Source organism: Anticarsia gemmatalis, chromosome 16, assembly GCF_050436995.1.
Source record: "Anticarsia gemmatalis isolate Benzon Research Colony breed Stoneville strain chromosome 16, ilAntGemm2 primary, whole genome shotgun sequence".
In the NCBI taxonomy this organism is placed as follows: domain Eukaryota; kingdom Metazoa; phylum Arthropoda; class Insecta; order Lepidoptera; family Erebidae; genus Anticarsia; species Anticarsia gemmatalis.
This window is the reverse complement of record NC_134760.1, coordinates 4,357,821-4,384,968: the sequence shown is the minus strand read 5'-3', so window position 1 is coordinate 4,384,968 and position 27,148 is coordinate 4,357,821. Positions and strand designations below refer to the sequence as shown.

General features: G+C 38.0%; 3 protein-coding genes across 6 annotated transcripts; 1 reads left to right on the top strand and 2 right to left on the bottom strand.

The window, feature by feature from the left end:
• The first annotated feature begins 446 nt into the window (after positions 1 to 446).
• Positions 447 to 1,904, top strand: LOC142979647 (uncharacterized). Its single transcript, XM_076124700.1, has 3 exons — positions 447 to 692; positions 777 to 920; positions 1,307 to 1,904. Exons 1-3 carry the CDS (start codon positions 592 to 594, stop codon positions 1,890 to 1,892), a joined length of 831 nt encoding a protein of 276 aa, XP_075980815.1. The 5' UTR covers positions 447 to 591; the 3' UTR covers positions 1,893 to 1,904.
• LOC142979646 (endoribonuclease ZC3H12A-like) lies at positions 1,898 to 22,561 on the bottom strand. Of its 3 annotated transcripts, none has more exons than XM_076124697.1 (4): positions 22,236 to 22,561; positions 5,508 to 5,684; positions 4,745 to 4,977; positions 1,898 to 4,295 (listed from the first exon to the last, which is right to left on the bottom strand). In XM_076124697.1, the coding sequence occupies exons 1-4, from the start codon at positions 22,458 to 22,460 to the stop codon at positions 3,140 to 3,142; spliced, it is 1,791 nt and encodes a 596-aa protein (XP_075980812.1). In that variant the 5' UTR covers positions 22,461 to 22,561; the 3' UTR covers positions 1,898 to 3,139. The 3 variants fall into 3 exon arrangements, with proteins under 3 accessions (XP_075980812.1, XP_075980813.1, XP_075980814.1); XM_076124698.1 differs by lacking the exon at positions 22,236 to 22,561 and adding an exon at positions 13,256 to 13,415; XM_076124699.1 differs by lacking the exon at positions 22,236 to 22,561 and adding an exon at positions 12,873 to 13,191.
• A 328-nt stretch (positions 22,562 to 22,889) lies between these two features.
• On the bottom strand, positions 22,890 to 26,892 carry LOC142979389 (uncharacterized). 2 transcript variants are annotated; one of them, XM_076124267.1, is made up of 10 exons: positions 26,513 to 26,892; positions 26,036 to 26,118; positions 25,393 to 25,469; positions 25,196 to 25,306; positions 24,388 to 25,113; positions 24,150 to 24,308; positions 23,951 to 24,063; positions 23,702 to 23,845; positions 23,333 to 23,520; positions 22,890 to 23,096 (listed from the first exon to the last, which is right to left on the bottom strand). In XM_076124267.1, the coding sequence occupies exons 2-9, from the start codon at positions 26,109 to 26,111 to the stop codon at positions 23,391 to 23,393; spliced, it is 1,536 nt and encodes a 511-aa protein (XP_075980382.1). In that variant the 5' UTR covers positions 26,112 to 26,118; positions 26,513 to 26,892; the 3' UTR covers positions 22,890 to 23,096; positions 23,333 to 23,390. The 2 variants fall into 2 exon arrangements, with proteins under 2 accessions (XP_075980382.1, XP_075980383.1); XM_076124268.1 differs by lacking the exon at positions 26,036 to 26,118.
• Positions 26,893 to 27,148: the final 256 nt, after the last annotated feature.

Here is a 27,148-nt window from a genome sequence, read left to right as displayed (position 1 = left end):
TACTATAAAGTGTCATATATCTGAATCGTTAAGTCCTAATTTAAATTGAATGGTAGCTTGGTAGGTGCGGACATGTCGGCTGCAGTCCTGACGAGATGTCTATATCATTTCGACGACGGTCTGCCTTATAACTTGTATACTGTAGAAAAGTAATAATATTGTTTTCATCCATAACAATCATTTATATTCTTGTAAAAATAAATAAGAACGTCATCTTTATATTGATTTATAAGCAAAACAATTTGGTTAAAAAGCAATAATTTTTATTATTTTCACGAGGCTTAACGATCCAACTAATTTTACCTATTTTATTATTACAGTCATAATAATATTAACATTGATCGGTCCGTAGCCGCGTTGTTCGGTCTTATGAGCAATGACTATAGATACGCAGCTGTCAAGTGTCAATTGATCGTTTCAATTTTGACAGTTGCCTGACAGGCTGACATTGGCATAAGATAACCAAACAAAACTGACCGAAGCGAGAATAATAACTTTTAGGTTAGAAGTGATACAAATAGCTGTATTTGATAATTGGTTTGTTATTCATTCACCAGTCTTTTCACTTAGAATTCATTGCGATAGTAGAATATGGAAGCTTCTACATTACAAAAGAAAAAGAATACTATTAGTAAAGGTAAATTGAAGAAAAGTATTAAAAATGTCTTGTGTCGACCAGACCAATTGTTTTGGTAAGTTTTTACTACAACAGCCAGTCTTTTTAACATTTCAAGAGCACAACAGTATAGTGGAATGCTAATTGTGTACGGTTCCAGGCCAGAAATAAAAGAAAATGAAGCAAAACGATTAGAAATTGCCATCAAGAAATACAGTATAAAAATACCAGAATTTAAGAAACCTCATTGGAAGGATCTAAAAGACATACCGAAAGAGAAAAGGCCGAAACCACCAAAGTTGGAGTAAGTTCCTGTGTGCACGAAATTTTCAAAAAATACTTGTAAATTGTGCAAACCCCAATTGGGAATGTGTTTTCTTAGGAATAAGCCTTATATATTAAAACACTATTTTGATTTTTTTACACCAGCAGAATATAATTATTCCAATGATCCACCCATGGATTATACATTATAATCTCACACCAAACCATTTAAATTGACGAATAACTTGTGCCCCATCAGTAGGCATGCATGTCAAATGTAACTATTGCTATACCTCATCAGTGGGTCATGCACAGTTCATGTTACATAAGTAATAGCTACTTTGATAGATATTGTCTTATATTATACTAAATGAAAAATGGGTATAAAATTGTTGATTAATGTTAGCTAAACTATTAAATTTGCAGAAAAATTGAGGGACTATTCTTTGGAATATCAGAGTGCAGTACTGCTATACAACAAGGGCATTGTTCAGCTGTCATCATTGAAGCAACTGTCAACCCTCAGATGATTGTTCAACCAGTGATAGAAATGTGCACATCTAAAAATATAACACTACTTTGTATGAATCACTTAAGAAAAGCAACATTAGCCAACTTTGGTGTGAAAACAACCTGCCTAGGATTAAAAAAGGAATGCCTTACTGATTTACAAAATGAAATTTTAGATATATCTAAAGCATATCCTAGGCCTAAGCCAAGTCTGCCATTAAAACAAGAGAAAGTCGAAGTAATGGATATCAATGAAGAAGTAATAAAACCTGTTACAGACAAAATGGATGTATCAGAATCTCCATATTTATATAGAACCAATAAGAAAAGTAGAGTATTTGTACCAACAGGTCAAAAAACACTTCACAAAGCTACTAAGAAGTTTGTTGGGCAGGATTTCATTGATTTTTCTGATAAACTTGAAGAAAAAGACAGCAAGTCCTACATGAAAATGATACTAAAACGAATATCAAATAATTCAGACAGGGTTAAAAAGAAATAAACTGATTCTAATGAGAAAGATGCTTTATTCATAAGATTAATAACTATAATGTCAAAAAAGACATGTATTGTGTTATACATTCCACAAGGAATGTGTACCATATGTAATGAGAACAGCTTGGGACATCTTTGTAACTATGCAAATAAAATTAAGCTATCCCATAACACTTCTCATTACTAAATATATACCAAATTTTACCATAAGTTTTGATTACAACACACAACACTGGTAAAATTTGATACACTAATTACACTAAATATATCATGCAATACTCCATAAAAATGAATCTATACAAATATAACAACAATCACTCTATGAAGTATAGCATGTGAGTAGATATATGTATCTTACATTTCAATTTATGCATTGCATTTAAGTTTTTAAACAGTTCAATTTAATAAAAATCAAACAACAGATTGGTTCAATGTTACAACTACAATAATGACTACATTAGTCGATTATAGCTGGCCATTGCTTACACCTAAACATACTAATAAACCAAGATAATATTAAAACAACAACATGACAAGTTTTCTGAAGTGCCACTCCTCAAGTATTAGTTTATGAACAAAATGCCATAACCATGGTGCAATTTAATCTTACCTAAATATATTCCATTCAAAAATCGTATCATGTGTTTGCCTTTAAATACAAAATCATAACATTTTTAATATATTTAAACTAAAATAAAAATTTTAATTGGTACATGGTACCAATAATGATTTACATGATCACATTTAACTATTAATATCAGTTATATATAATTAATTGTCTTAACATCCTCGCAACGTTACATGCAACAATTTATTGTATATCATTACTACATATAAATCGTGAAATTATCCACTGGAAGATTACAGGAATGAAAGCGAGCTATCGTCGCACTTCTAGTCGCGACAAGTCGTAATAAACTGTACAAGGTGAAAATACGTATTTGTACATCTCTAGTAACTATTTAATATTAATTAAATATCAGCATACACTTCGCAGAAGCGCATGACAGAACCGTCGAAAATGTACAAAATAAATGCCTATTTACCGATGACGAGCCGCGGGGTCGCGCGAGTCTCCGTCCGTCCACCGCGCCGCCGACGCGGGCCCGCAGGGACGTCCCACAGAACCGGCGCCGGAGTCGAGAACGCCGACGTGTCGGTCGACACGATCGTTCATCGACCGAAGTAGAGATTACTCGTCCGATTTTGGAAACATAAAACCGGCGGTAACTCTGCAGCTCGGAGGCGCGAGCATCAGCGCGGGCGGCTCAGCGGCGCCTCGCTGGGCCGGTAGCGCGCCAGGATGACGGCGCACATGGTCTGCGCGTCCGTCTCGTCGGGGTACGCCGCCATGGCCGCCGCCACCTGCGCCTCGGGGAAGATGCCGGCCAGGTGGTAGTGCATGCGGCGCCGCGCGTCCCAGTGCTGCAGCGCGCCGTCCGACGTGCAGGGCGACAGCTGCACGGGCACGCGCGCCGCCGCGCCGCCCAGCGCGCCCGCCGCGCCCGCCGGCGCGCTGGCCACGCGCGCCGCCATGGCGTGCAGGCGCGGGTCGCACGCCGGGTTCAGCGTCAGCTGGCGGGCCAGCTTGCGGTGCGGGTTCACGTCGGGCGGCGGGCCCGCGGGGCACGGCCCTGGGCCGGGGCCCATCGGCTGCTGCTGGGACGGACCGGCGAGCTGCAGCTGAGCGCGGTCGAAATGCGTGGCGAGCGCCGCGTCGGCGAGGCGCGGCGCGGCGGAGTGCGCCCGCGCTAAGGGGCGCTTGACGTCGGCGGGGCGGCCGCCGGGCGGCAGGCTGACGGTGTGCAGGTCGCGGGCGCGCAGGGTCCGCGCGGCGCGCTCCGACAGTTTCTCGGCGACGGACTTGTGCGGGCGGCCGGCGCGCTCCGGGTGGTAGAACTTGCACTTGTTGCCGTACGTGCACTTGCGGCCGTACGGACACGTCGGCGGCGGGTCGGCGCGCGTCTGCGGCGCTTTGAGAAACGAGTCGAGCGTCGGCCCGGACCGGCCTAGAGGATCGTCGGGCGGCATGAACCGGTCGTTCACGAACGAGTACATGAGGAGTCGTTCCTCGATGACCTTCCGAAAGTCGGGGTTTTCGACGGCGAGGTCGCGGTAGTTGTCGTTGGAGACGACGATGCCGTCGGTCTCGGCGGCGAGGCGCAGGATGTACCTGTCGTCGTAGCACACGAGGCGCTTGCCGCCGAGCAGTCGGCTGGGCGTGTACACGAGCACGCGGTCACGCTCGAGTCGCTCGAGCGCGTCGCGGTCTGCGATCGGGTTGTTGGGTCGCGACGCCTCCTTTCGCCATTTAGGCACGAACGCGGTGATCTCTTTATGCCCGCGAGCGCGGAACCATTCCACGCAGATTTCGATGCCGCGGCACGAAAATACCTCTTTATTGCCATGGCTGAAAATAAAACAATAAAATGAAAATGTGCCATTTTTTTAATTATATAAGTAGGTTACAATACTTTATGTACAATACCGTCAAGATAAGATTGTTTCACTTATGACTTTATCAACCGGAACTGTTAGACTGATGATACCCTATGATGCTTGTTCAATGTTCAACATGAATTACCTACTTTATCTTTTTGTCCGTGCAAAGTACTCGATACACAATTATGTGTATGTTGTGTGTGTAAGGAAATCACTACCTAATCTTAGTATACACGCTTATATTGATATGTAGTGTGTATTTTAGCTATTCTGTTTTTAATTTAAAAGATAATAGCTAATTAGCCATCGTAACTTATGTTTCGGCTTTAGATATTCAGTATATAATTACGTGATAAAAATGTGTGCGAACTAAGGCAAACACAAGTAGTGTGATCCAACAAGCTGAAAATATTTTACCTCATAGCGACGTTGCTGCCATCTATCACAATGTGTCGGAGCGGCGCTCGGTCCGGGGGCGGGTCGGGTTCGGTCGGTGGTGGCGGCGACAGCGCCCGCGGCGGTTGCTTTGCCGCGAGTTTTATCAGCTCAGCCAATAGCTCGTTACATGGCGGATCCGGCCCTAATCGTTGCAACGCTGTTCTAGCCAGACGTTCAGAATATCCCAATTTTACAGCAAACTCGATCTTGGCCTGAAGAAAAAAACAAAATGATGAGATCGACTCTTTTAAATAAATGGAGTAGAATGTACCGATTAATAAAGGCGTTTATAGGTCAACACCTTAATATGTGAATTAATGAGCAGCTTGTCACCTGATGTGACCCCCAATTTTTTACACCACCTCATTTAGCAGTACCTTTTGTAAGATTACTCTATAATATCAAAATCAGGCACGCTCATTTGTACATATCAGAAAAGAAGATATTCTGTCGTGCAATTAATTAAAATACCTACCTATATGGTATGACGTGTTTTTAAATTTCTATATTTCACCAAAATCGGATATAATGGCTGCTATTACAATATCATTCTAATGGTCGAAGAAAGCCTCCCCTTTTCTTTTCGGTTCGTTCAGAACATTGATCTTTATAAACCAAAAATTAACGATCAACCAATAAAATCAATATCTCCTAGGACAATAATCGAGTAGGTACTAATAATAGTAGTCTCAGTGGAATTTCATAAAGTTATGTTAGGCAAAGATGACGGATGAATAATTACCGGATTAGGTTGCGCAGGTGTAGGCGTGAGAGTAACATACTCCGCGAACTCGGCGGCGAGAGTGTCAGAAGGTGTCCTCGAGGCTGCCCTGTGAGCCCCCTCGTCCTCACATTCCGAGTCGTAGCTGGAATCTTCGCCGCGCTCGCCTGCCCACCCCAACGATGACTCCACATATTTCTGAAACAATATCAACACATTTAACAAATGCCTACTACAATAATCAGAACATTTATCATGCTTGGCGGTGAACTATTCAATCAGCGATACAATAAGTATTCAGAGAATATTATTTAAGTACTTGCTAATATTTAAAATGAGTCAGGCAAAGAATATCTAAAGTAATTTGTGTGGTAATTTAGCACTATATTGCATACAGTCTCAGTTATAACTACATCCGCTTGCACAGAAATGTGACTGCAGATTTAAACGATATGATATAGGTATCTGCATTAACATTTCAAACTGACACGTAAACCTTTAAAATAGCAATTGATTATAATATCCTTTCACATATGACTTGCACTTGTACAGGATTAAACTAGAATGCAGTTCTGTATTTTCTAACATTAACCTTGGGAGACGATACTAAATTGCAGGTGACTTTTCTGTTTGACACGGATCTATGAGACGCCGAATTTCAAAGTCAGTACGAATCGTTTCCATCGGTCATTTTTCATCTCAATTGGCACTACTTAGATTCGGCATTATTCTTACTGGCAGTCGTTAAAACTATTATCTATACTAATATTATAAAGCGGAAGAGTTTGTTTGTTTGTTTGTTTGAACGCGCTAATCTCGGGAACTACTGGTTCGATTTGAAAAATTCTTTCAGTGTTAGATAGCCTATTTATCGAGGAAGGCTATAGGCTATATATCATCACGCTACGACCAATAGGAGCAGAGTACCAGTGAAAAATGTTACAAAAACGGGAAAAATTATGATTCTCTTATGTGACGCAAGCGAAGTTGCGCGGGTCAGCTAGTCCAAAATACGTCGATTTGCACTACTTTTAGGATATGAAACATAACGTCGTTATCAGCAACTCTTTATCGTTCATTTTTAGCACATACCTACGTACATACCAACAATGAATCACTTATGTTATAAGTACATAAAATAATTCGATTTTGCTTTTGCCATTGGATAAAATAATAAGTCAGAACAAGTAAATACAAATTCGTGCGATGCGAACTGTGATGATTACCAATCAATAAGCAAATTTTATATAGCCGCGACCGACACCGGCTCAGCACAGGGTCATGAGGGCGCCGAAGCGGATCTACAGATGATCATTGACCTTTAGAGTGCGCAACGTCGGCCGTACCGGTTGTAATTCATTATTCTTGAATTGACAAAAATCTTTCTGAATTAAAATACAGGAATCTCCGCTTCACAACTACTATCAGAAAAGAATTACTATGACTATTCGACCTCCTGTATTGTCCTAAATTCAAAAGTAATACACGCTTATTTCTGTAACGAATGACTTAACAAACGCAGAGTTATAAAAAGGTAAAATATTACAAGGCCATGGTTAAACTTGTATGTCAATGTATTTTAGATGCTTTAAAGATTCAGCCGCGTTTTTACTGGCGATATGACCCCAGTCATTCTTATCTCGATATCGAAAAAATATACAAGTTGCACCTCCTTCAATACAAAACATGATAACAATCGTTTATGGTTAGATGTCGGTCGAAAACATAAAGGCAATGTAAAAGCATACTAAATGTACTACCTACGGTAAGAGCAACGATAGTATCAGCACGGCTACAGTTAGAAAATTTACTTAATAATCTACAAAATAACTGTTAGTCATAGCTACCCAAGATCCGCGTTGAGACCTAGTTGGCTTCGAAACTAAAATACAGATCTTGATTTTGGTATGGATTAAGACACGATGTGGACCAAGTACGTGAATTTAATAATATTCTTATCGTAGAGGAGGTTTCCACCAAGTGCTGATCTTCAATCGATTCAGTAGGTTATCATATTTGACATTCGGTTGGAATGATTTAGCAACTTTTTTATTCCAGACAGTTTTATACAATTGTAATTAACTAACTTATCTTCGATCATAGGTAAATTTGCAATAACTAGATATTTTCCCCAATGTGACAACCCATTACGCTAACAAACTTCTATTGAGTTCTAGTAAAGGAAAGCAAGGGAGTGCAAAGCGAAACTTACAACATGTTTTCATCTGTGCGCCGGCGCATGGTCGAGTTCCTATTAGAAATTAGGTACCTAAAGCGGCAGTGTGTAAGCGATAAAGTTTTGTAGGTCTCTGGAGCCTACATCCGGGCTGGGCACAGTACGGAAGCGCCCCGCCTACAGCGCTCAGCCGGATGCGACTTTCTAAAAAAATCAAGCCGAGCACTCACCGGTTAGAGAACGATATTGTACTATGATGCTATGAACGAGAAATTGTAAGACAAAAAATATTGTTTTGATGCTTTTACTTTCTTTTTGTTTTTAACTCAAAGTTCATTTGATTAATTAACAGTCTTTAAAATTCAATCGCTTTAGGATGTGCTTATTGTTACGTAATTAGAATTGTATCGATTCTATCGTTTTTACAGTTAACTTTTGCAGTTACCTATTCTCTGTTTATGTTTATTTAATACCTACTATTATTATGTCTTGTAAAGTAAAGAAAATAAAATGTTAAATACAGTCGGGTAAATTAACGCCCCGAACGATTCCTAAGAACGTGTTACGTCAAACATCATACGATGTACGTATTTGGGGTCAGTCATAATGATTATTGTATATCTCAATTAATAAACAAGTTATTTATATTATTGTTATCTAAAATCTTTTACTACTCGACTGTTTGTTTCAACGTACGATAAAGATTTCACTTTTACCTAAATGTCGTCGACGCAGAAACGAAGCCAGACTGAGAACATAGGAAATTAATATTGAATAGAAATTATAGCAACAATTATCAGATAGAATGGTCGTACAACCAGGAAGCAAAATTGTTTATTATCTTGATTGCTTCTATGTCTAATTTCCTTGTAACCAGTAGCAGCAATTTTAGGCAGTACAAAAAACCCATCGGATTATCCCGCGTTAGCCACGCTCGATTACGTCGAACCATCTATTTGTTTAGGTTTTTTCTCATCTGTTGTAACAGGGAAGGAAACACGCTAGACTCCTTACAAAATACACAAACAGTCTCTGCTATTTAGAATATTATTTGTTAAATCCTTCGACGCTGAATAAAAAACCGCACTGTGACCCACTTAAACTTGGAGGTCGTGCAAAACGACCGAATAATTTAGCTCCATAATACTCTTTCATTAGTACATGACTCTAGAACACACTGTTCTAGTTCTGTCAAGTAGAATTGTAAAAGAATTTAAAGCTTGTAAGGTTGTACAAACAAGAAACTTGCATTGGGAACATTACAGAATATGAAGTAACCAATACAAGTGTTGACGTAACGTTCCACTTGTTCACGATTATGGCTTTTTACCATTTTGCTTTAGCTGTTACATTTTCTCGCAAGTTTTGTTTTAGTGTATTACATCACATGCCTAGGTATTTCTCGTCGTCCTCGCTCGCACCTTTTGTTTTTATTCATTCGGCTTCAACATGTCCCAGTTTATTTGTATTTGAACTTTGTCACATCTTATTTTGAACTATGTTCGCAAATGTTTATTTTTCTTCCTCCATTGACGTCCCTTGTGTGACTAAATTGATAGTATTGACGTCAGCATAGGCGATTTAATCTCGTTTACACGCAAATAAAGGAACTACGTAGGAAGGTCTTTCGGTCGGATATCCAATAAGGTTATCATACTCGGTGGTCTTAGAAATTTTGATATCGTTATAATAATCGGCACGTTTACTCGCTTACGATATTTAACACTATCGTTTGAAAAGGACTCAATTTTATAACTCAACGAATTACTCAAAGGTTAGGTAGGTACCTATATTCTTAAAACGGTCGTCAGGTACCTATTCCATTTGATTCCCCGATCAGACCCTCAGTACAGTCAGTACTCAGTATTCATTTAATATAACTATTGTGAAATGTTTTCAACTCAATTCGAAAAATATTGCGTCTGCCCAGTCTTCGTAGTCCTTGAACACTACGCGTAACCAATTTCAAATCGTTCCATGGAAAATTAATAATGGCCAACTCACTATTCAAAGTAATCAGTCCTGAGTGTTAATAAAATCCCGACGGTGATTGACCTGTATCAGAGGCACGTGATTTGCTTCACCAGGAATTGATGACCTATTTTTGACTTTGTTTTGCATTGAATATGTGTATACGGTGCAATGTCTGCGGGTGAGTGAGTAGTCGAGTACAATTAGTTCCGTTTGTAGAGGAGAAATTCTATCGTTGGTTGAAGAGATAACAACGGCCAATAGGGTGGGAGTATTCGGGCGACGTCGGCGCACGCCACCTCGTGCGATGTGGCGTCAGCGACGAACAGGATGCGGGCACGCGACATACTTTATACAGTACACACACATGTGTATGTTACAACTGCACTCAAACATTCGGTTGCCACAACAAAGGTATTGTCTTTACGTGACGGCGATGGTTCGCTCTCGCTTACGTTTTTATTCACAGTACGATATTACAAACTAGAAGACTTAGAAGCAGACAAGTTGTCTGTATGTAAGCTAATCTAACTTCAGTCGGTTAAAAGTTATACTATTCATGGTCGTGCAATTATTCGATGACGTAGCTAAACGTTGTGACCAGTGTCTACAATAATGACATGATCAAATGAATACATACTATGACGTCAGTAGATTTTATCAGATTATGATACAAAATAACACATTAACTTGTACTAATCGGAAACGTTTTTGTTGATAAACTGATGTTTCAAAGTGATGTGTCACAAATTTTTCTCCAAATAAATTTTAGCACGTAGGATAAGATTATTATGGTATATCTGACAAATTTACTGGTCTTTTATCCTGGTCTAGAAGTTAATGAGCATTATAATGCTAATGATATTTAAATTTGCACTAGTTGCAATTAAGAAGTCTACGTATACATAAAAAGGGCGTGATCTTCACAGTTTGTTTGACGGCCGGCGACCGTACGACAACATTCTTTCTCTAACGTCATGAAATAAACACAGCAATTAGAATAATAACTTCCTTGTAAATAACACACGAACATCGTCGTAATCACAGCGCATCTGAGGGGTTAGTTAAAGCGTTCAGCATAGACTTTAGTCATTGAACAGGTAATTAAGTTTCTCTTAGAAGTCCATTTTATTAGTATACGAACAAGTCCAATTTAGACGTAAAGATTATAATCAAGTAAGCCTTTTGATCCGCTGGCACTATTTGTTTATTTTTGGACTGCTGCGGTTAATTTTCCTTACAGCGCGCGAGGGAATTTAGAAAACAGTCCAGAGTATAGAAACATAGGCGGTCTCTAATGTTAATTATTATATAGACAAAGTAGACAAGTAATAGTACATTTTAATTAATTAAAAAGAAGCTAGGTTAAAATCTCTCATAGACGACTTATAAAACTTGAAACACAATCACCACGAAAAAATAAACAAAGTTTAGAAAAATATTTTTCGTTTCTGCTCAGTCTCAGATAAGACAGGATACTTTTTTTATTTTTCTGACCTATCTATGTAGGTTATCTGACATTAAGGCATTTGCGAATTATCTTAAATTTGTAACTATCTGTCTGTCGCCCGATGATAATATTTTATGGACAAACATCCTTAACAACTCGAATTATATTCTTGTACCAATCTTAAAAGTCAGCCAATCACGTCATGTTGACAAGTGAACTAAAAAGTCCCACAACCGAACCCCTAACTAAATGCAGCATAGCAACGGTTGCTTAGCTGATACTTAATACACTTAACACTACCAATAAGCGGGTCTCCTTAAAAATAATTTGTTTAGCAAGTTAAGTGGAGCATCAATTTATTAAATGTATTTTTAAAGTTCCTATGACATACTATTAGGCCATCATTCAATATTACTATCAGTTAGCTTAGCAAGTGGGTTATTGACAGATCTTTTTCATATGCTGTCATTTTTTCCATCAGAAAAGTTATTCAGGGTTTACTCATAAGTCCTGAAACTGGCCTTTAACCAAATACAGTTAGTTAAAGTTACATGATATATATTAGTTAATTCGCTACTCGTCATTCTTTTGATGTTTTAAGGAAGGATATTGGTATGGTTGAAGAAGACTGTCTTAATCTTTACCAAACTGTTGGACATGCTTATGAATAGATCACATTCGTCACGAGAATTTAACAAATCAAATGAACGCCTCCAAAGGCATGTACCAATGTCCCCAATTGATAGATGATACGTAAGCATTGGATATCGTTACGTCACGTTACGTAGATGACAACCGAATTCGTTATTACACCTATACAATGATCGTGTCATTGTCATCAGAAACCGCAAGTGGGCCCCTATCGATTCATTCGTTCACTCATTCTACCTATTGACATTCATTACATCAGACCATAATCATACCGGATACTAATACGTTTCAACATTAGATGGTTGCGAAACCACTTTTGTATCAAAATCCTACTTTTTTATTTAGGGCTACTGGATACTTTCTGTTGTTTAAAACTGTTTTCTGTGTTATTCGTAAGTAGTAAGTCATAATCAACTATGGGATTACATTTTACAGACCACTAACACGCAAAGAAGTTCCACGTAAAGTCCACAAACGATGACGTTTACGAGGTAAGCTATAACAATCTGAAGAGTTTCCCACGTATCGTGTTTCCCTAATGATAGTATGCAAGTCTTGAGTAACGATGTATTTTAATAAAATGAAAGTGACGTCTTTTATGTATTCAGTTTGTTTACTTGCGAGACATCCGTGTGTAACGTAACCTTCACGTGCAGCTGATATCTATGGAAACTTATCAAGAGGGAAAACAGATAAAAGATATCCTGAAAGTGTCGATGCTCTGTTTACTATCTGTAAGTGAGATTATACAGAAACCACTTCTGGTATCCAATTACGACAAAAACAACGGCAGAACCTTCACAGAACATCGTTCTAACTTAATACAGTCCCCAGCAAGCAACGTCTTTACACTAATTAAATCAAATCCGTGATGAGATATCGTAGATAACGAACGAATACAAATCACTAGCGATCGCGGAGGCGAAGTGAAAGTCTGCCGTGATATCTGAGCAGTGCCGGACCTGCGACACTTTGCACAGGCGACAGCAGAAGAGATGCACATTAATTAAACCTTTACACTGCTTTCACAACATGTTGTAAACAGAACAACAATGCCAACGAGACGCCGAGTAGCACTGGGTGATTAACGACTACCGTCACATTCGAGATTTACTCGATGGTATGCACCAATAATTACCATTATAAACGATCATCTTTTCTAATGAGCATCACCAAACAAACGTTTTCATTTTCTCCTCACACGCACTCACTACATTAGTCCACAGTGTCACTTACCCACTATAAATCATCCTAACAATATAATCCAAGACATTTCATCTGTTTGAGCACTGTATACAATAATTAGCATACCTACATGACGTTAACGAACCGGCTCTACTTCCGGGATCGTTATATCGGCCGATCGTGAATGAACATCATTACAATGCGCTGTACGCAAAATCACAGCTCACTGTGAAACTCGCGAGGGAACGAGTGAGATATTGCGGAGACAAGAGAGGTGTACCACTGCGCCTGTTGGGTGCAACAGGTGCGTTAACGGGGATATAGATTCGCGCTCACCTGGGAGTTGTCGATCGCGTACATAATATTTAGTTAATGCGTGCGCGCGTCGCATGGCATCACGCGCGTGTGCGACCGCGGCGTGCTTCGCGGCGAGACTATTGACTAGCGTATCATGTGGCGCAAGCGCATGCACACCTCCACGCACGAGCCCGCTGAGTGAAGGGGAAGCGGGGCACCGCAAGATCCGGGTTGTGCGCCCACTGCACCCGCCGGGCGGCCCCCAAACAAACCGCGCACCGTTGACCTCTGCCACTACCGATCGTTTTGGATTTGTCGCATCCATAAACGACAATATCGTCCCCGTAGAACGAAAAGTCATTAAGTAACAAAATGTTCAAAATCGACTTATAAATACCAATAAAATCAGTAATTTTTTCTCCATATTTCTGTCTTACTCTCGTATTCATAACGTAATTATTTAGAAAAATGTAAATCGCGAGACTTAATTAAGTACATTATTTGATTTGTGACAGTTGAGTTACAAGTAACTAAGTCACCTGATTACTTTTTCTCTTCTTTGTTGAAAAAGATACTTGCGCATTAAAGTTCCTTATCTACTTTTTCCGCATTACTCCCTATAGGCATGTCTTAAACAATAGTAATGCGAAAACTCATCAAAGTGACTTAGTAATTTTATTGTATGTGATATTTTGTGCGAAAAGTAACTAACTACCATTAATTATTTTTCGAGCTATATTATTTAAGACCAGACGTTTAAAAGAAAAAACGACAACTAACTATAGTGTTCTGGTTAATATTTTCCCTGACTGTAGATGACATAACACATTAGAGTATTATAATTAAAATGTTTTGGCTACTTTTCACTCAGCAAAAACACTACTAGATGAAAGGTTGGTAACTATGTCCCGTGATACGATGCTACTTAGTGAGATTACGCCCTTTGACCTTAGGACCCTCGCCGCGCCCGCGCATTATTGCAGTCATTCGCAGAGGCGTATTTTAAGATGGCGCACCCTGGGCTCCGCTAGCTTTCCGCCCCATCAAGGAATGAAAAAACTAAACTTTATTTTCATTTTTAACAAATTAGTTTTTTACATTGTCCTGATCAATTTTATTTATTAAATCGGCTGTAATCGACCTTCACCTCCTCTGGGCAGGCTGAGTCGTCCAGATCTGTAATGCTCAGTTCCGCGGTCTTTGTGGGCCTGGACACTCGGAAGGTGTCCTCCCCGATAACTTTCCTCAATTTAGAGGCCAGGGCATCCGCTTTTCCGGTCCCTGACCCCTGGGAGCTCAACATTCGAGCTCCCGTAGCCGCAACCCCGAAGCGGACTATTAAATTTCATTGTCGGCTTGGTTTATTTTGTCCTTTGCGTCCCTAATAATGTCTCTATATGTCGCACCGCTTTTTGCCGCCTTCAGCTGCAGCTGGAGTCCGAAGATTGGGCGCCTTCTTCTGCCTCCTTCCTTTATTACAGAATTGATGAGTATCTAAACGACAATAGCTCTTGGGAATAGTCGCTCGCTTGATTAGGATTCTTTGAAATTAGGGAACTTTGCCATAAATTGTATAAACTCAGTAGCAGTAGGTCTAAATATTGTAAAATATGGGCACTTAATGATGCAAATAGGTGATGTTACATACAATTTGATGTTAATCATAAAACTGTCACTTTTTTTCTTTTATATTGTTCACAACCAATGTGCTCACTTGTTGCCCATATTCTTATTATCACATGCTAGTAGGTGCTCCCAACATACGGTATGATCAGAGACTAATAAATAACCGTGAGTTTCTTGCTAGCTCTTCTCATAAGGCTCCACCCCCTTTCCGAGCTAGTGGTAGATTCAGTAATTGTAACGACTATCATAAGTGTCAATATTTGACCTAAATGAATAAATGATTTGATTTTGATTTTCTTGCCCTTTTTGTCGGCTTCCGTAGCCTTGGGCGCCTTGCTATTTTTCCCGACGAGCTGCTACTCTTTGGCAGCCGTCGGTTTAGTGAACGGCGGTTTGGAAGCCACTGCACTGTAAGACGCGGCTGTTTACCCTGCTTCTCCTTGGTCCGGAGACCTGTGAGCTGCGGTGCGGTGGCGGTGGCGTGGCGAATGCGTTAGCAGGTACAGCTGAGGACGCTGCCCCTGGTTTTTCTGGCGCGGAGGTTGATGCCGTTGCCTGTGACATGTGATCGACCTCCTCTTGCAAGCGATAATTCTGGGCCTGACGCGCCAAATTCTCCTTCGTGGCATACTGCCTGCTCGACTCCGACACTGCCAGTTTGAGGTTCCTGGCAGCGTCTTTGAGGGACTTTATAAAGGTCACCCTTGAGGTGACCGGATTTGTCGGCCACCTCCACCACTGCCTATTGGTGAGTGAGGATGGTGTCCGCCAGCTGGATGGTGAATTTGTCCTTAGGGTCATTGTCTGACACTTGTTAAAACTGGGCGTGCTCCGACCCTCCGCAACTATGCTATGCAGTCAATACGGCTGGGCTTCTTGCCCCCGATCTCCTCGGGTTTGAGCTTCTCGCCTCTCCCACTTACATCATTTGGCAACTGCGGCCCCAGCCCTTTCTTGGACAGCCCTCACAAAGGGCATAAAAAATTTACAGACATGAACGTGCTCTATCAAAACGTTCGCGGCATTAAAACTAAGTTGCGAACGTGGCGAAATAATTTACTGATAATGGAACATAACCTAGTAGCAGCTACGGAAACATTTTTAGATGACTCTGTGGGAGACTCTGAAATTATTACTGGAGACTGGAATGTAGTACGTCGCGACAGAGGCACACCGTGTGGCGGCGTGTTGCTTGCAGCGCGCGCGCCCATAGTGTTACATCGACTCTCTGGTTATGAAACTGATCGCGGTGAAGACCTGTGGGCGAGTTTTCAATGGCGCGGCCGTAGTGTTCATGTGTGTGTAGTTTATATCAAACCAAGTGCTAGTGACAGTGATTACATGCAATGGTTTTGCAAAGTTGAAAGTTTTATAAATAACATTAAAGGTATAGTTGTAATATGTGGCGACATGAATATGAATAGTGCGTCACAGAATATTAATAATTATTATTGTTACTTTTTGTCTTATTGTAGCTTGAAAGAGAAGAATGAAGTGATGAATGTGCACGGTAGTATGTTAGATGTTGTACTGGTCAGGGAGAGTAGTGACGTCGGCGAGATCGATGTCAAAACTATAGAAGGAATGGTCCCACCTGACAGTTATCATCCACCTCTTGACATAAATATAAAATTATGTACAACTAGTCATTCCGATCATATTGAGCCCAGTAACATTGATGGCAGTAGAGACTGGAACTTTAAAAAAGGAAACTATGAAACGTTATTTACTGAGCTTTCTAACATATCATGGCAACATCTTTATAATATCAAGGATGTAGATTCTGGTACTAAATATTTTTATAAAACTATTTATGATTTATTTGACAACTGTATTCCTAAAAAGCATCGACAAAAAACTAAAAGTACACGATATCCAGTCTGGTTTACTTGTGATATTATAAGGGATATTAAACTTAAACTCAAACTTCATAGTATCTGGAAACAAACTAAGTCTGAAGAAACATATCAACTGTTTTCCGAGCTGAGAGGAACGTTAAAGAACCGCATTTCGCTTGCATACGACACTTACGTGGCCAATGTTGAGAAGAACATTAAAACCAATCCTCGCGGTTTCTGGCAACATGTTTCTAGTTTGAAAGCTAAAGGAGGTTTTGAGCCTAATGTAGATTATGAAGGTAATACTTACCGAGGTATACAGGCCGCTGAAGCGTTCGCGAATTTCTTTTCCGGTGTATTTTTACCTGAAGTCCCTAAACTAAATGCAGATAGTGTAAATTATCCAAATCTTCTACCGTCAAGTAACTACATTAATATAATTGAAATTACCCCTGCTGATGTGGCCGCCGGTATTCGTAAATTAAAGGCAAATAGTTCCATAGGTCCTGATAGTGTTCCTGCCTGGTTTCTTAAACAAGCGATTCATCATTTAGTCCATCCACTCTGCTACCTGTTTAATATAGCCCTAAAATCTGGCCATTACCCCTCTGAATGGAAATTATCGAGAGTCACGCCTATCCCTAAGAGCTCTAATAAAACGTCAGTTGAGGAATATCGCCCTATCGCTATTTTACCCACAGTTGCTAAGATTTTTGAACATATAATACATAATGAAATTTATAATCAGGTTGAACCATTCCTTTGTAATGAACAGCACGGCTTTAGAAGGAAAAGGTCAGTCGACACTAACCTTTTGTCTATTGTAGATTATATCTCCACCCGACTCGACCGTAGAAGTCAAGTGGACGTCGTATATTTTGACTTTCGGAAGGCATTTGATAGAGTGAATAATGACATACTGTTAGAGAAGCTCAGTGCCTTGGGGCTCGCTCCTACTCTTCTCCGCTTCATCGCCAGTTACCTTCGAGGTCGCCAGCAGTTTGTTCGACTCGGGCAATACGATTCTCTGCCCTATCATACACGTTCCGGAGTTAGTCAGGGATCAATACTTGGTCCTCTGTTGTTTATCCTGATGGTAAATGATCTTCCTGCTGTCATCAAATATGCCAAATGTCTCCTATACGCTGATGATCTAAAACTCTTCATGGAGATCAAAACAACGGATGACTGTTTATTACTCCAGCGTGATATCGATGCAGTATATCAATGGAGTGTTGAAAACAAAATGGAATTTAATCCTATAAAATGTACTCAAATGACTTTCAGCCGAATGCGACATCCCATTGAATTCCATTACCAACTAGGCTCCAGCTTAATTTCAAGATCCATAACAGTTAAAGACCTAGGTGTGACATTTGATAAAAAACTTACCTTCCATGATCATATAACATCTTTAGCTAAAGAATCATTCAGGCGATTGGGTTTTGTTCTTCGAAACTCTAATGAATTTGAGGACGTAGGAGTTATTAAACTGATTTTCAGTGCCTTGGTTCGTTCCAAGCTTGAGGCAAGCTCTTGTATATGGCATCCGCACGAGACTAAGTATACACTACTACTCGAGAAAGTTCAGAAGGCGTTTCTGAGATACTTGTACAAGCGTAGGTATGGCTATTACCCTTACATGTATCCAACTAAATTCCTTTTGGGCGCTTTGGGACTACATTCACTGGAGGTTAGAAGATCTCATGATCAGGTGGTTATTATGTGCAAGATTCTCAGAGGTAGGGTCGATGCCTCTGACCTTATCTCTGAGGTGTGCCAAATATATGCACCAAATAATTACCGCCGGAGCAGAAAACACAAGCTGTTTGCTGTTCCGACGTGCCGCACTGTCTCACGCGCGAGATCTCCTATCCCCCGATCGCTCTCCGCACTCAATGCTCTCCTTGACGCTAGTCCAAACTTTGATGTGTTTGCGGATGATTGGAGCGTGATTTTGTCGGTATGCTTGGAGTATTGTGAGATGAACGCGTGATAGTGAAATTATATGATTGTTATTTGTTATTTTTTTAGTTTATTGTAAAGATTTATTACTGTAGGTTTTGAATTTTTGTTTTATAATAATTTTTATGTACATTGTTTATTTTTTTTTTGTTTTTAGTATTACTTTGTAATTAGTGTAATTGGCCTGGCCGTTCTAATTATATAAATAAATAAATAAATAAATTTGGGTTCGTTTTCAAATTTATATTATCCAAACAGATCCCCCGAGTGTGGTGGCAAGTATCGTTCCACCGAGGTAGAGGCCCCATAATCCGGTGACCCTTATACTACTGGAGGGCGGGAGGTGCCCCAGTGGCCGCTTGCGTCTGGTTTTTCTGGCGCGGGGGTCCCCGCAAAGCGAATGAACTCTGACCACGCAAGGCCCCTAAAGGGGGCGCCACTGCTGGAGTTACTCGGGATTTTCACAGAGGTGGTCTCCTCGCGACCCAGCCGGTTAAGGCAAGGCCCTCGGTCAAGGATAGACGGATTTACGATAACTGACGGTTGACGAGGGCGGCAGCGGCCTGGCTCTTCGTCAGCTCGGGGCAGTGTGAGTGCCTACTGAGCCCGTCCTCCCACTGACGGCTCACCTGTCCCGCACCTGTGTCCTCTGCAAACAGAGGGACACGCGCAGTAATTTTTTGTTACTCGCGATCACTGTTTCCCCAACCTTTCAATTCTACTAAGCCCCCTCACCCCGACAAGATGCAGACCCAAGAGAGGAAACCGGCCCGGGCTATAGCCCTTCTAGCCCTAGGGTAAATACACCCCTGCAAGGAAAGATTTGTTAAATCTTTGTGTCAAAGGTGTCATACTAAGCGAACTTTATCCTTGGTATGAATCTTTACCTGTTAGTAACGATGTGTTGGATAGGCTATGTGAGCCTGACGTCACTTAGCTCGAGGAAGAAGAGGAAAATGATGTGGCTACATCATTAATGCTGTTCTATTGATGATTTTGTAACGTGTTCTTGTTCATTATGTTTTAATTAGGTTTTGTATACTTAAAGACAGTTTTTTTTCAATAAATGTTGCCTAAGAATGTTGTTTTACTTTTATACTTTTCAACTGATAGGACACTAGTTTTAAATTAGGCAATAAATTAATAAATAAGCAAAGTCTATTTAGTTGGGTATTTTATTTAGACATAGTTATGTAAAATATGTTTTACTCCTAAAATAACTAACTGATTTTAGTTACTAGTATAATATTTAAATGCTGATGCGAAAACTAACTAACTACATGTGAAAAGTAACTAAGTGGCAGATAAATAGGAAAACCTTGGGGTAAAACAAATTATCCTTTACAGTTAATAATTTATATACTATTTTCGTGGTTTAATACATATAACATATACTTAATTAATATATCTTCAAAACAAAACCTTTCATGCATCGATAACTAATCTCCGAAAAAAGTTATATTTTTTTTTGTCATTTAAGACATAAAACACCTCGTATCTCAAAATCACTTAAGTGTTAGTTAGTGATTTTTCGCTCTACGGGGACGATATGATGAATTGTACCCGGAAATAGACTAGAAATTTAACTTTCTAACACCAGTTTTGCAGTATGAAGAGTTAGTAAAAATAGTGACAAGTAAATTTCTCAAAATGTGATGTTCATATTTTAGTTACGAAGATCATATTCGTATTAAATACTCATATCTGGACTTTGCGAAAATTTTATAACCAATATTGAAATAAATTTATAATTATGACAAATGTACACTTAGGTGTATAAACAAATGCTAATACAAGTTTTTTGCTATTTAGTCACTTTGCTATTCAAGGTATGCAAGTCATGTCATTTGCAAACCAAAAGATTAATTGTTTATCCCAATGCTAGTTCTGAATCTGAATTAATAAATAAATCTATTGTGTTTTCTGTAGGATTTGATTTGACTTACTAACTTGGAAGTTGCAACCCCGTAAAAACATTAAAGAATACTGAAGAGTTCCACAGGTTTAAGTCATAGGCCAGTATATTAATTTATTCTACAAGGTTAAGTATCAGGTCCAAATATACAGTAACCAATATATTTTCTTAGAATTATATTTATGGCAATCTGTTGCCACAAGGTAGAATTCATTATGAGAATCTACTAAGAAAAAAATAAAATGTTATTAAAACATGCATTTCCTTATTATTTATAAATGTTCTACATGTGGGTACTTCATAAATATTTTGGAACATGTCAATAAACTAAATTATATTTTAAGTATGAAGTCATTAATAGTTCTGAGAAAAATTCATAACAACACAAAAAATCCATTCAGTGCCAATACCAAGAATTGAATGCACTAAACACACATAACTTCATTGAACATTAGTAAGAGACTACTAAACTGAATATGAACTCAATATCAAAAATATTGACCAAATAACTAAACCTGGTTAGATCAGTGATGACATCAGTCATGTTCTGCTTAAAACTTTATAACATACTAGCTTTACCCGCAACTCTGTCCGCCACCTGAATTTTCCCGTGAGAATATGTCATTTTTCCAGGGAAAAAAGGAACCTGTGTCCTTTCTAGGATATCAAAATCTCTCCATATCAAATTACATGAAAATTGGTTCAGTAGTTTAGGTGTGAGTGAGTAACAGACAGAGCTACTTTTGCATTTATAATATTAGTATATATTAGATTTAATTATTGATCACATCAAAATCTATGGAAGCCTGTGATCATTGGCCTTACACATAAATTATGAATTACTTTATTATTTCATAAAATATGCAATACAATTTAAAAGTTTTATTTTGAACAACAAGATTACATATCTCAAAAATGACAAATATTCAAAATTGATTTTATAATGTGTAATGAGTCACAACAATTGGAAATAGTTTGGTACATCTTGAAGTGTTAAAATGTAATGAAAATTATGATATTGTTTTATAATTGATTTGTACCACTGTTATAATTATATGACAGATAAAAACATTAGAAAATATTTATATAACTTTGATTAAATAATCTTGCTAGTGAGCAGTGAATGATTTATTGCCAATTCAGAATTGGCTGGAAAATTTTGGTAAATTAGAATATTGAAATTGAACAAAAAGTAGCTGCAGGAAGTAACAAATAACTTTTAGACTAAGTACCTAACTGTCTATGAAAATGATTCAGTCCACAGTAAAAGACAATGAAAACATTGTACCCACTCAAAAAAAAATATTTTACTTATGACACAGCAATCATTAGATTAAATTGAGTACAAACATAATTGTGATTATTCAAAGGACTGTGTAAACAGGGCGATTAATCAATCCAAATTAATTCACATCCATCTATTACATTTATTTAATGCTATTTATATAAACATCCTAATTAAATACAGGCGAAATGAGAATAATATTATGGTCAAAACAAGTAGCATCTAATAGCAGGTGGTTAACAAGGAAAACTATGTTGTACCTACATAACACTAAAACAGGAGATGACGGTACACTCTAATTATTATTCGATACTCTTTGTTACACCAACTTGACTTGACATATTAAGTTGACAAATACAATTTGATAAAAAAAAACTAAATTCTAATTACCTGTATCCTTCCAACTAATTCCTGCGGATTGAAGCTTCCATCTGCTGGATTCAAGTTGAACGTGACGTTGAAATACACATAATCAGGTTTTTCATTTCCGAGAGACGATTTTTTCTCAGACAATGTGACATAGTAAAAAGTTTCAACTAAATTAAAATATTTGCTGTAAAACTCGTTAACACGAGAACGCGGCACTGATATTATCAGATCCGTATCTTGAGACATTGTTTGCTCCGTGTCGCAATAACAATCACACACGACTATCGCAATTTAATTGCATAATTCGTATCAAAACAACTCCGACAACCTTCCATTCCAACACATTTTAATGTGACAGTTGTAGAGGAGAACTGATTTTCACATTTACAATACAGATTCAAAATAATTTATATCGATATCCTCTTAGGCGACTATTTCGACAAAGTATTTTTTTATTGTTATGGTCATTAATGAATAACCGTCATCAATCACAATAATAATATTTATAGTATTTTTTTTTACAGATAGCTGCAAAATGAGTTGGAGAATGGCTAGGTACCTACATTATAACATCAATATTTGTCGAGCACAGTTACTGTTTTATTACACAGTTTATTAATTATCAGTGTTAAAAAGGGAGTTATACGTACAGATGTTTACAATAAAACAAAATGATGCATTTGAAAGATCGATTATTTATTTTATTCCATAAAATAGAGTTATAAATCTATTAAAAAATAATATCTTAGAATAAAATCACAAAAGTAGGCGGTGTAAGATACTCAGGTACTCTCCTCCTTTTCCCAGGCTTGAGACTGGCACTGACAATATCCAAGTGGCGGAGTTAGTGGTACAACTCCACTAAATAGTATCATAGTTCACCTGAAATTTAATTAAGTGTTTCAATTATTATTTGCGTTATATTTTATTTTAATTTGTCAAAGTATAAAAGTCTGCATGCTAGCTAGCACAGCTAAATCATTGAAATTGAAACGATGCAGACGACATTTTACGCCGGTAGGTAAAAGTTATGATACCTAAGAAATACTAATTATTACAGTTACTTTAAAAAAACATCTAGGAGAAAATTAAGATTTAAAAATAATAAATTAACTTACCTAATTGTATATTGATAAATATTTATGTCGACTGAGAGATTTATTTATTGCAGGTATTTTATTGCGAGTCAGATTCAGAGTCTGGTGGGATATTCTCTCTGTTAACTTTTTGCTTACGTTTCTTTTTATTCTGCTGGCGAGTGCGGAACATCTTGCTTTCATCAGCGCACTTTGTTGTAATGCTTGTTCTAAGAAATATAAAATTATTTTTTTAGCTCTCAGTCCTCTCATGAATAACTAAGCCATAATGAAAATATTTTTAAAATATGTATGCCTAATCGCAACAAGACGAAAGTTAAGTGTTTGGTAGGTAACTGAGTCCCTATTTATTGGAAAATACAGCACCGATTTATGATTCAAGATATTTACCTTACAACATTTTCTGGCACGTTGCACCGATCAACTACTGTCTGCACTATGTCGTTTACTATATCAGCATTCAGTCTTTCCTTGGGGGGCTTTAGCGGAAAAGCTGGAGACGGCTTGCCAGTAAGCGAATGTGTTGCAAGAACTCTGAAAAAAAAAGCATTCGTAAATTGAGATTTTATCTTTTGAAAAGACTGACTTCTTCACATTCAAGATTTATTAAGCAGGATAAATGTATACTTTTGTACCAACCTGCGTGAAAAAACTGCTGTCAATAGTTTTCTGGTTGCGCTTGTATAAGAATTCCAATTGATGTGTCTAAATATTCTTGCTGGAATCTTTGCGTGCCCGTAGCCAATTGATACCTGAAAGAAAAAAGAATAAATAAAAACCCTTACTGTTACATGCTACAAATAAAAATGCCTTGGCGGCTTCCAATGTAGGTACAAACCATGTCATTAGCATCTGTATTCGTGTTTCTATTGGTAAGTACTTTTGTAGATTTAACACCAGCGCGATTTGGACCAGATTTATTTTTTGCTCTTGAACCCCTTCCACCATCAAGATCTTCGTTGAATGTGTCGTTTGTATCAGTACTAATATTTGCAGCCTGTAGAAAAACAAAAACGATATTAATCATTGTACCAAAAAATATGTATGTGATTTAAAGAAATTATTGATTAAACTACCTTTCTGTCTTTACTCGGTATAACCTCTTCAACGTCATCATCATCATCATCATCATCGCTGTCCGAAACCTCCATGTTCATAGTTTCAATAAGCTGAGAATTTGTCTGAATTTGCGCTTCCAAAGACTTGATCTTATCACAAAGTCTGTTTATAGTGGATTCCACTGCGTCTACTGGCGGAAATTCAAACAGATCATCAGTCTGTGTTCCCACATCTCGTGTTTTTATTTCGCGATTAATTACATCGCTACTGCTCGATGGCGATTCTAGTTTTCTAGGTCCAGCTTCTGATACTTTATTAGTATCACTTTTATCGTGATTATTTGTCTTATCTATTGGTTTTTCTATGTCTGATGTGGATGTAGAGGAAGAAGTTGTTGGTACGGGCGTAGACACTTTCAGAGGCACGGATACAGTGGCAGAAGCAGGTGCAGTTTTATTCTTAGGCGATTTTGTTGTCTTATTCTTAGGCAATGGTGCAGTCTTAGGCAACGGTGCAGATACAGGCAAAGTTGCTGTCACAGATGCTTGTACTTTGACAGACACAGACACCTTCGTAGACACGTGTGCTGGTACAGTCACAGGCACTGGCATTGTCTCAGGGCAAAATTTTATAGGTTTTCTTTTGAATAATTTCGTGCGCTTGCTAACTTGTCCTTCTTGAATGGCGCTGACGCGGGGGTCACGTGGTAATTCTTTATCGGGAGATTTTCTTTTTTGTAATGGCTGAAATAAACAAAGGTTATGTAAAAAATTAATTCTATTTAGAATTTACAATTATTTGAAAATATAAGATTTTTTTTCTTACTGTAGACGTCATTGGCTTTTCCGAAGGTTCATCAGCATCTTTGGCGACTAGGTAAATGGGAATGACTGTTCCAACTTTGTCTTTTGGGGTTGCACCGGGTGGTGGATGTTCCTAAAATCAGAAAAAAACATATTGAAAATCAGAAATTAAGTATGCACTTGTAAACCTTTAAAAAAAATATATTAATAAACCCTTACCTCATTATTAGAAACAAATGAGCAACTAAGGAATAACTTCGCAGTTTCCACAGATTCATCACTATGGCCATCAGCATCTATAAAAAAATAAAACATACATTGCACACTACAATTCGATGAAATGAATTGATGATTGTTTCCGATACCTACTCTTATTTCGCACGAGGTATTTTTGTAACTGACCTGTCCGTGGTTTTACACGTAAGTAATTAACGTTAGTTTAAAGGTTAGATGCAAATAAGTACCTATTTTTAAAAACAATACCTACTTGATTGAGCATCTAAATGATGCTCAATCAAAGTTTATGGCAAGTTTTTAATTTGTATTAGAAGATAATTAAAATATTGACTGTATTATTTGATGACATTAAATATCTTTCATAGGAATTGGACATGCAAAACAGACAATATTATGGGGAACTGGAAAAATCGGAAAAGCCTTTGCCCAACAATGGAACAAAATAGGCAAAGAAAAACAAATATAGCAAGCAAATTCATAAAGAATTTAATTATTAAATATTTTTTGCGAGAAGAACACCAAACGACAGTATTTCAAAAAGCCGTGGATTTGAAATATATTTTAAATTTTAAAATAACCACTTATTGGTAAAATAAGCTTATAGTGAATTGTCGTAATGACTTACTTTTTCTGTGCTCACCGACACCGCTGAGGTCCAGAAGTGCCTGTGCAGCATCAAAGTCTGGTACGCCAACCGACATCTTTAAACTGGGAAGAATTTGAACATTTCAATCTGTTCATCTTCACAGGTTTTAAGCCAACATGTTAGTGCAAAATTCAATGCATATTCTCATTAAAAATATTATACATTTTTTTCTACGAATCTCCAATTTGATTACAGGTAAATGTGCAATAATAATATATCCAACATTTTTAGGAAAACTCATTTTCTACATAGGTGTATAAAGAAATTCTTGTATCTCATTTTCTATTACAAGACAGTAAAGTATATTTATTACAGGGCAAAAGGCTCTTCCTAACGTACTTTCATTTTAAAAAGCAAGTGAATTTTCTAGATTCAAATTACGCAATACCGCGAAATAAAATAACATACAAAAAAAAAACCATTTTCTTATTCATTTTAAAACAGCAAAATACTTACTTTATTTCTGTTCACAACACAGAAGTTAACATTCACTCACAAACAAACTTTGCTCGACTATTCTTCTAGGAGCTACATCTGTTCACAACATGAGATCGAATCGTACTGACCAAAAAATTGTAAGTCTTGCATTTATGTACCATTAGTTCAATGGGTCATAAAATAAAGCACCAAGTTACTTGCTGTTCTAAATTTCAGGTAGTAAAAGTAAATCCCTTTAAATTTCCTCAGCGTTACTTCATTGTCTACTAGTATTATGGGTCCGGTACCTGTGTAAGCCTGGTCATTGTCGTGTACTTTGCCTTACTTCTTGTAAAATTTAACTAATAACAATAGAGATAATTTAACTATTATCAGGCTTTGTTCTTACTACCTACATTCAAGAAACAGATAAAAGGATTTAGAGGTAGGTAGGCTTTAGGTATGTAGGTATTTAAGCTTCTCATTCTTATAGTAACGTATTAGAAACTTATACGTAACTGTCACCAAAATGTAGGTAGGTATCTACCTACCCACAATCGTTTTGTATTATTATACTAATAATAAACTTATTTAAATTTATTTTTTTATACTCGTTTCTTAAAAACTAACCGGTCTTTTTTTAATATATTTACTTTTACGTTTAGAAATATTAAA